We start from the raw sequence: 10212 nt of genomic DNA on the forward strand, positions 1-10212 counted from the left end.
TGCATTCATGCAAGTTAAGGCTTTTAATAGAGTTGCAGGAATCAAGCAATGTACAGGCCTGGGTGCGCGGGGAGGCTCTGCTCTACCCTAACGCACACCCTTTGTCTTCAGTTTTCTCTTTTTATACCCTATTCTATTACATATTCCTTACTAATTCTAAGAAAAGGTTAGGTTTTCCTTTAGGAATGGGAGATGTTTCTTCCACGCATGTCTCTTTTTATCCGGTGGTCTTCAGTGATGAAGTAAGGGGTCTTCAGTGATGAAGTAAGGGGTCTTCCCCAAGTGTCCTTTCCATGAAGTCCAAACTCCTCTGTTTGCTCATGCAAAAACGTGGTGCAAGGAGGAATGCAGCTCTACTCAAATCCCCCTTTCCTGCCTTTGCTTATGCAAAAAGGTTGTCTCTTCCACATGCCTCCCCCTCCACCAACCTTTCCAGTTTCTAGTTACTTATTACTGTCATCTCAAGCCTATTGCATACCTTTGCGATGGTGGTGCAAAGAGGAATGTAGTTCCATTCAAAGTCCCCCTTCCTCCCTGCCATAGAATCATAGAATCAACCAGGTTGGAAGAGACCTCCAAGATCATCCAGTCCAACCTAGCACCCAGCCCTATCCAGTCAACTAGACCATGGCACTAAGTGCCTCATCCAGGCTTTGCTTGAAGACTCCCAGGGACGGTGCCTCCACCACCTCCCTGGGCAGCCCATTCCAATGCCAATCACTCTCTCTGTGAAGAACTTCCTCCTAACATCCAGCCTACTGTCTGTGACCTCTTGCCATGAATTGATCGGACCAAACATATATTTCTCACATGGAGGTGCTGGAGTGTGTCCAAAAAGGACCAGGAGTATGACCATAAGGCTGGAGCATATCTCCTATGGATGCAGACTGAGAGAGTTGGGGCTCTTCAGTCTGGAGAAGGCTCTGAAGAGAGCTTATTGTGGCCTTCCAGTATCTGAGGGGGGCTACAGGAAAGCTGGTGGGGGCCTTTTTAGGGTATCAAGTAGTGACAGAACTAGGGGGAATGGAGTAAAACTAGAATTGGGTAGATTCAGGTTGGATGTTAGGAGTAAGTTCTTCACCATGAGGGTGGTGAGACAAGTTGCCCAGGTAGGTGGTGGAAGCCTGATCCTTGGAGGTTTTTAAGGCCAGGCTGGATGAGGCTCTGAGCAGCCTGATCTAGTGTGAGGTGTCCCTGCACATGGCAAGAGGCTTGGAACAGGAGGGTCTTTGAGGTCCCTTCTAACCCTGACATTTCTGTTATTTCTCCATGCCCAGGGCCGACTAACAACGAGATGTCCTCTCAGCTAAGGCTCAGCTTCCGCCACGGCGGGAGCAAGCGGCTCTGCACAGGGTCGGTGCCGAGCCTGCGCACTGGGACGCGCTGCTAGCGCCGGGGCTCACCGGGAGCTGCGAGGCAGAACCAGCGTACATCTGCCCGCTGGCAGAGACGGCGTCCTGCGCGGATCAGGAAGCGGAAGGGCGGTGCCGCGTCGAGGCCCTCTGCGGAGGTAACGGCACCGGGCCAGCTGCTTGGGTACGAGCTGGGGAGAGGGGCGGTGGGGGTAGCGCTGTGTGTGTGGCCGGGGGGACAGCTGGAAGGAGGCTCGCAGCTGCATTCTCCTGGCTTGTGCCTGTCAGCTGATACCGGCGAAACGCTTCCCATGCGCTGAGGTGTGAGGTTCGGGGTTGCGGCGGGAGCGAGCGGCGCGGGAGGTCCCCGCAGCGCCATAAGCTGGATCCCCGCGGCGGGACCCCCGCGCTGCTGCGATCTCCAGAAGACACAAACCCTTCCGCTTCTCCCGAACCCCGTTTGCGCGTTAGCTCGGTCCCAGCCCCTTCTCCGGCCTCGGGAGTGGTGTGCAGTTCCCCGAGGAGTGCGGGGCGTACTAGCAGGTAGGTCTCTGCTTGCTGCTCTTTGCCTGGGGTGTGCCAAGAATCTGAGGAGGCACATTTCGCCCCTGAGGGGACACAGCAGTAGATCAAACCGAAGTTAGATGGGATGGGTAGCAGGAACTGACCTGAGATGGTTTTCGTGGAGGATTTGGAGGCGAAAAACATGTAGTCGGTGTACCGGTAGCGTTACTGAGTGGCGTTTTGGACCAGTTACTGCGTGAACTGCCCCACCCATTTTCATGGGAGTGATTGTGAGGGCAAGTTCTTTACGTGAGGACAAGTTCTTTACCGTGAGGGTAGTGAAACTGGAACAGGTTGCCCAGGGAGGTGAGGCTGGAACCCTGGAGATATTGAAGGTGACGTTTGACAGGGCTTTGGGCAGCCTAATCTAGTTGAAGATGCCCCTGCTTATTGTAGAGGGGGTTTGACCAGGTGACCTTTGGAGGTCTCTTCCACTTTCTCAGGCCCATGTCTGTCATGTACGGTAGCAGTCAGCTGCTGGTGGTGTGAAGATAATTCCAAGCCTCTTTCAGACGTTCTGGCATTTGTGGCTGTTTTTCGTGTCAGATAAACATCACCTGCTTGCAGACAAGTCCATACTGATTTATACTGCATCAGGAACAGTGTGGCCAGTAGGACAAGGGAGGTTATTCTTCCCCTGTACTCAGCACTGGTCAGGCCACACCTTGAGTCCTGTGTCCAGTTCTGGGCCCCTCAATTCAAGAGAGATGTTGAGGTGCTGGAACATGTCCAGAAGGGCAACAAAGCTGGTGAGGGGCCTGGAACACAAACCCTGTGAGGAGAGGCTGAGGGAGCTGGGGGTGTTTAGCCTGGAGAAGAGGAGGCTCAGGGCAGACCTCATTGCTGTCTACAACTACCTGAAGGGAGGCTGTAGCCAGGTGGGGGTTGGTCTCTTCTCCCAGACAACCAGCAACAGAACAAGGGGACACAGTCTCAAATTGTGCCAGGCAAAGTATAGGCTGGATGTTAGGAGGAAGTTGTTGGCAGAGAGAGTGATTGGCATTGGAATGGGCTGCCCAGGGAGGTGGTGGAGTCACCGTCCCTGGAGGTGTTCAAGCAAAGCCTGGATGAGGCACTTAGTGCCATGGTCTAGTTGACTGGATAGGGCTGGGTGCTAGGTTGGACTGGATGATCTTGGAGGTCTCTTCCAACCTGGTTGATTCTATGATTCTACAATTTATTCTTGTATACACCAATTCCTTATCCAGCAGTGGTCCATCCATCAAGTCCATGTGGTGACCAGGATGTCATATGGGGCAGAGACAAATGCCTCACTCAGGTCCAAGTAGATGATGTCAGTTGCCCTTCCTTTGTCTACTGTTGCTGTGACTTCATCATAAAAAACCACTAAATGTGTCAGGCATGATTTGATATTGTCTCTCCCACTGTAGATAGGATAAAGGAATGATTTTGGGTTTGGATGCTGGCTGTGAGAACTCTCAATTTGGTCTTAGGCTCTAACTTTAAAATAGCATTTAAATATTTTCATTGTTTATATGGAATTTAGATTGCCCAAAGCCAGAAATCTGGTGTTCCCAGAACCCTGCTACATACCATCTCTGCTATAGTATTAATCACTTCTTTGGCAAGAAAAAAAACCTGCACCGTTAGGAGTACTTGATGACTTCTGGTATTTATCTTGGCTGTGGTCTGGATTTTCTTCTGATTACGTAGAATTCCTTGGAGAAAAGAAATCTCTGTCTGAGGTTGGAATATGGGAAAAGACGACTGATGTTCAGCCTTCTCCACCTTTCCAAGATACTCATCCATGTGTACTTGGATACATTCTGAGTTTTTTTTGGTTTATCTGTGTTTTTGAAGAGGGCTGACTTTGCAGTTACTAGCAAGTGTCTTAGGCTGGGTTGGTTTGTTCTGATTTGACTTGGTACTATTACAGGATGACCATATGAGGTACCCTGATTTTTTTTTTCCTTGGAGCAAACTGTCTTACAAGTTTCTTGTTGATCAGAATAGGCTGCCCAGGGAGGTGGTGGAGTCACCATCCCTGGAGGTGTTCAAGAAAAGACTGCATGAGGCACTTAGTGCCATGGGTTAGTTGATTGGATAGGGCTGGGTGCTAGGTTGGACTGGATGAGTTTGGACGTCTCTTCCAACCTGGTTGATTCTATGATTCTATGATTTATTCTTGTATACACAAGTGACTTCTTATACTATGCAGTCACTGTCAGAGTCTTTAATAATTTGGCAAGAAAATACTTTACCAGCACAGTGTTACAGAGTCTCATTGGAAATAAAAGTCAACCTCTACCTTGTAATCTTCAATACACACTTGGAACTTAAGTGAGTGTTCTCTTGCATTGCTAAAGTTAAGCAGGGTGAAAACACCTTGTGTAGTTGTAGAAGAAATTGGGATGTTTAATTACTGCACAAAATCATGATGGCTCTCATTGGTACTTCTGTTCTTGCATCTCTGCAGTAGCAATAATCTATGATTCATGTCATGTAATTTCACAAATACTTGTTCAGCAGCATTAAATCGGGTAGAAAAGTTGCAAGTTGCCAAATGTAGAAAAGGCTGAATGCAAGAGTTATGTAAAGGACAATGACTGGATAAGGGACACACTCTTTCCCTCCTATCTCTATCCCAGCACCTTTGGACTTACCAGGATTTTTGGCCAAATTTAGGCAAGTAGATACCCTAAAGGCGAAAAGTTTCGTAAGGGTTATAGGAAAATTGTTTTATTTTAACAGGTTGGAGTTTCTTATGCATATTTGACAAGCCTTCGTGGTTTTGCTGTGCTTACAGCTCCCTCAAGTGGCAGTGATTGCCCACTTGGAAATGTTCTGTCAAAATGCTCTCTTCAGAAAGTTTCAAAGCAACTTTCTCCAACTTCCTCTTTGTCTCCCCCGCCCTTTATTTTCTACTTTGTTTGTTTGTTTTTCTTTTCCTCAGATGTCGAACATTGTGAACAGCTGCTTAGGGCTGTCAGGTTATCAGGGAAGCAGAGCTGTTACGGTTATGCTCTGTAGCTGACCTATTGAACCAGCACTTTATGCTGTAAGCCTCACTTTTGTCATCTGAGAGCTATAAGGAATGATACATATTTGTAAACTATCTTAAAGTATCTTTAAAGCTTCTAAATTATTTTTAAAAGTAACTTTTATTTCAATTTTGCTTCTCTGACATAGCAAAAACACTTAAAATCCCTTGTCAGTGAGTAGTCAGAGATCTGGCAGCTGTCTCAACTGTCACAGACTTCCAGTATTCTTTCTACAAAAAAAAAACAACCCTCATCTGTGTGTGTAGAAGTTAAAATTAACTAAACCAACATGAATATGCAAGTTTCTTAAATTTTCTAACTTCGTGTTTTCTGGGTCATGCTTAATGCCTCTAATTTCTGCATGTGTCACTGGTTCTCCATTATACAGACTATAGAATATAGTGGCAAACCCAAACAAATTTGTTAAAAATATAGCTGTGCTGTATATTGCTGCCTACTCTGAATTAGGCTTCTGATGCCTAATATGGATTTGATTTTAACTGAATTAGTTGTTGTGAGAAACTGAGTGGAAACTTGCAAAAGAAAATCGTAGATTGTTACAGCAATTATTACAAGGATTTGTGAGAAAAAAAATTAAGTTAGGGTATAGTTACTGGAATGACTGCTTTAAAAACAAACAAACAAAATACCCACAAACAAATAAACAACAAACCCCCTGAAACACACCAAAAAAACGAAACCCACCAAAACCCCAAAGAGACAAGCAAAAAAAAACCCCAACCAAACACAGAGTTCCCCAAGCCCCTTCCTCCAAGCACCTTACAATGTGGAAATGCTTTGTAAGCACTTTGATTTATGTTTCTACTATTCTGTATCATTGCAACTCATACTTTTAGTCAGATGTTTGAAAACTCTGAAAAACAGGAATAAGAAGTTTAAACACAGGTTTCCAAAATTGAGACACAAGTCAGATTTTCTGAGGAAGGTTATTTTGCATATGCATTCTGGAAAGATGACAGGAATGATCTGAGTTTGGAGTCTTGCAGTAAACTTCCATGTCATTGCAACTTTCAGATTAAATTAGCACAGTGTTTACTTAGAAGTCTGCTTGTGGAGATTATCAGGAAGCTATTACAGAATGTACTGAACAGTGTTAGATCATTATGTTATTCAGCAAGTTCCAGAGATGGTTTTTAATAGACTTCAATTTCTGTGATGGAAAACCAAACTGATTTCTTGGAAACAGGAGTCTTATTAAAGTCTATTTAATGAAACCAGTACTGTAAAAACCCTGCCAATGTTTCTGTTGTTTCTCTGTATGTGTGTGGAGGGGGAGATAGGGTGCCTATAAAGCCTGCTGAAATCATATAATTTGATAACAGTCTAGATTTTAAACATTGACAAGCGATCATCTGGTGCTTTTGCTGAAAAATGGTGAATTTCAGAACTCACTGCTTCTTGGTAGACTAGTGGTACTAGAGTCCACTAAAGCACAAATACTACAAAGTCTAGTTGTAATCTTATACAGCAGAGTGGTTGTTTAGCAGTCTACCTTCTTGTACTGGTTGAGAATCTCCCTGTGAACTTCTAGTGTGGTGTGCCTATGTAGAAAAACAAGTGTGACAAACATTTTTATTATGCTATTGGTGTCTTTTGTTGTGTTTACTTTTGGCAGGACACTGTGCTTTTCCTTCAAATTGGTATCATGCCTTACTTCTAAAATCATTAACCCTATCCTAGCAGAGGTCCCTGTGGACTTTCCTTTCAGCCACTGTTAGCCTTGAACATGTTAGACTAGCATAAACACTTGCATTTTTCCAGGACCCAACCTTCTCTTCATTTCACTTTGCTCCACTGGCTCTACTGCACACCATTTCAAGAAGAAGCTGGCAAACCCAGTGATGTATACAAACAGAACAGCATAAAATAGCATAAAATGACAAGAAAGTATTTTAAGACTAGACAGAAAATTAATGAATACCCTAACTGCGATAATTTTTTTTTGCTTTCAGGTTTTAAAATGTCTGACCAGCAAAATATTGTACACAGAGCCTATTGCATTGAAAAACTGCTATCTGAGAACAATTTTGAAGATATTGAGGGTCATCTTAAAGAACTGGAAGATGTTTGTATGACTGTTGGGTATCTACAGGGGACGGAGGTTGCCAAGGCTGTATACAGAGTACTCAAGAGCTGCCCTTCAGCAGAGTTGAAAAGGAAAGCAAAGCAGTTATTATCAAGGTGGAAAGCACTTTACAAGAATAATTGTGTTCAGTCAACACAAGTTAAGAAGTCAGCTTCTGTGCATGTGAAAGAGGAAATGGAACATCTCACTGGGATCTCCAGAGAGCAGTCACTGTCTGAAGGACTACGTCAGCAGGAGGCATTAGATGCTACAAATTATAAAACATTGATCCCATTGCAGACACTTCAAGGTGTTGTCTTATGTAATGACACAGAAGACAGCATGAAACAGCTTTCTTCTTTTGAGGAGCAGCACACTGATAATGAAGATTCTAAACCTCCTGTTAATGAAGCAAGCTTGCAGCAGGATCCAATGACAGCTCTAAGGTGTAAATGTACAGATCTTCTTTATAAAGCTTTGACTGCTTCTGCCAAAGATGAAGAAGAAACCAATAAATGTCTAGAGCTAGCCAAAGAAATCGAAGAACATATCTTTGTTCTTCATGCTAGAAGTAACAGAAAGTACAAAAATTGCATCAGGAGCAAAATTTCTAACCTGAAGAACCCTAAAAATTGCCATTTAAAGCGTAACCTTTTGACAGGGGCATTGAGCCCAAAGGCTTTTGCTGAGATGACAGTGATGGAAATGGCCAGCGACGAACTGAAACAGCTCAGGGCTCTGTACACAGAATCATCTGTTCAGGAACATCAGCTTCCACAAGTTATTAATGGCACACAGACAAACAAAATAAAGTGTAGGCGCTGTGAAGAATTTGACTGCACTGTCACGACGATCGCCAGAGGAACTCTCTTTCTCCCAGGTTGGGTGCGAAGCACAAATCCAGATGAACAAATGTTGACTTACGTTATTTGCAATAAATGTGGAGAACAGTGGTATCGCAGCAGATGGATTTGTTTGTAATTCTATCCCTCTTTAATAAATGATTTAAAAACATAGCTATGAGGAGGTATCTCTGTTGAAACTGCACAACGTGCAATTGTGTGCCGATATTACGTAGATGCCGCCACAAAAAAGTTCAAAATCAGTATAAAAATTTGCCACATTTATTTTGGGTGATGATTTGAATAAATCTTTGTTTCTAAGTAATGTCAATAGGTAAAGAAATAAAAAAAGGGGTTTGTGTTTTGCAAGTAACTGTTAGATTGTGAAGTTGCTGGCAGAGATAATACTTAACATTAAAAAAAAGGAATGAAAAACGAAGCGTAAATCTGAGGAGAGTGCAGCTAGCAAATTAAAGCAAAATTGAAATTCTGCTTTCACTTAAGGGAGGAAAATAGGATTGTGACAGTCTGTGGGTTTGCAGTTCAGATTTGCAAGATGGTGTGTCCTAAAACTGTTAAGAAATTAATGCAGGATCAGACAATAGTTATTATACAAATACATTGTTAAATGTATTTAATAGATTAAGGCATGAAGTCAATAGGAGTCAATCACTTTGTGAATGAATATCCTCTCTTGAACTGGGACACCTGTCTAGAACTGAACAAATTTATGTTTTTATATAGGTCAAAGAATAACCAGGAAAAAAACTAATAGATGGAAATCCAATCCTTATAGACATTTTCATTCCAGAGTAAATAGTACTACAAGCATTTAGTTATCCAAAAAAAAATAGCACTTCAGCTTTCTTCTCACTCAAGTAATAGCCCAGTTGAGTTGTTCTAGAATATTTAAATTGTTTAAAAATCAGCTATCTGAATACTTCAAATGTAGGAGATTTTCTTTGCTGGACTTGGAGAACTACATTAGTCTGAGCGTCTTTCACAGCTATCTATTGGTCACAGAAGATTTCTGTTCATACTGTTGGTTTGATTTCTTCACTGTAAATGTTTAAATGAGAGGAAATGAATCTTAGATTGAGTCCTAATTTTCTGAGCACACAAATGTGTCAGCTTAAGAGCCTAAGGAAATTCAGTGAAGAAAAAGTCTGCCCAGCCTGAGAGGTTAGGTTCTTGCAGCAAAGCAGCAGTACATTGGAAACATAGCCTTCATAGTAAGTTTCTTTGTTGCAATACAGGCAAGATGGTGAAATGGATCTATCACTTGCCAGAGTCATGCTTTAGGCACAAAGGGTTTTGTTTTGCCCTGTTGTCTAAATACAGTAAAACTGCATACTTGGCATTAATGGAGATATCTTTTACAAGTGCACAACAGGTGTTTTCCAGTTCAAGGCTAAAATGCATCAGCTGAGCAGGGAAACTCAGTGTTTGCTGGAGGAACTAAGGACAGTTCTTGCACCCACCTATCTCTACCATAGATGAAGCTGGTCAGCTTTCCTGAGCTAAGGCACTGCCCTGGAGCTCCCTAGCCACATGGCCTGTCAGAGAAAGGAGTTAGGGGCTTAAGATGAAAAGATAGAGTTGTTGTTGAACTAAAAGCCAACCAGGACTAAAAATAAAAGGCCTTTATCTGTATATGGTGAAAACTCTCTAACCTCATATAACACATTTAATAATTATATCTGTATCTGTTTGTAGATACATAGAATACCAAGTTGGAAGGGACCTCAAGGATCATCCAGTCCAACCTTTCAGGGTAAGAATAGTTTAAATGAATGGCTCAGCACCCTGTCACGTTGGTCCTTGAAAATGTCTAATGTAGAGGAATCCACCACCTCCATTGGGAGTTTATTCCAATGCTTGATAGTTCAGGTAGTGAAAAAAAAATATTTTCTGGCATCCAGTCCAAATCTCCCCAGTACAACTTGTCCCCATTACCCCTTGTCTTTATCTTGTGACTGTAAAAAGAGTCTTCCTCCTCGTGATAGCTACCCTTGCACATGTACTTGCACATGGTTATGAGGTCTCCCCTAAACCTTCTCAAGGCTGAACAAATGCAGTTTTCTCAGCCTTCCTTCAAGTGATAGGTCTTCTAATCCTCTGATCATTCTTGTGGCTCTTCACTGGACCCGTCCCAGCCTGTCCTCATCCTTCTTGTATAGCAGGGACCAAAACAGTGCACAGTACTCAAGGTGCAGCCTGACCAGTGCTGAGTAGAGTGGAAGAATGACATCTTTATCCCTGCTTGTGATACCCTTACTAATGCAAGTCAGCATCCCATTGGCTTTTTTTTGCCACTGTAGCATGCTGTTCACTTCTGTTGAGCCTCTCATCCACCAAGACCCTCA

At 43.2% G+C, this 10212-nt stretch overlaps 1 protein-coding gene across 3 annotated transcripts; it reads left to right on the top strand.

Annotated features, from left to right (window-relative positions):
• The first annotated feature begins 1425 nt into the window (after nt 1–1425).
• Nucleotides 1426–8020, top strand: TCEANC (transcription elongation factor A N-terminal and central domain containing). 3 transcript variants are annotated; one of them, XM_064143082.1, is made up of 2 exons: nt 1426–1510; nt 6892–8020. In XM_064143082.1, the coding sequence occupies exon 2, from the start codon at nt 6900–6902 to the stop codon at nt 7983–7985; it is 1086 nt and encodes a 361-aa protein (XP_063999152.1). In that variant the 5' UTR covers nt 1426–1510; nt 6892–6899; the 3' UTR covers nt 7986–8020. The 3 variants fall into 3 exon arrangements, with proteins under 3 accessions (XP_063999152.1, XP_063999150.1, XP_063999151.1); XM_064143080.1 differs by having other exon boundaries at nt 1451–1536; XM_064143081.1 differs by lacking the exon at nt 1426–1510 and adding an exon at nt 1679–1895.
• Nucleotides 8021–10212: the final 2192 nt, after the last annotated feature.

This window comes from Pogoniulus pusillus, chromosome 5 (assembly GCF_015220805.1).
Source record: "Pogoniulus pusillus isolate bPogPus1 chromosome 5, bPogPus1.pri, whole genome shotgun sequence".
NCBI classification, from domain to species: Eukaryota; Metazoa; Chordata; class Aves; order Piciformes; family Lybiidae; genus Pogoniulus; species Pogoniulus pusillus.

Coding starts and splice junctions, on each gene's coding strand:
- TCEANC (XM_064143082.1), top strand. CDS start 6,900: ATGTCTGACCAGCAAAATATTGTACACAGAGCCTATTGCATTGAAAAA.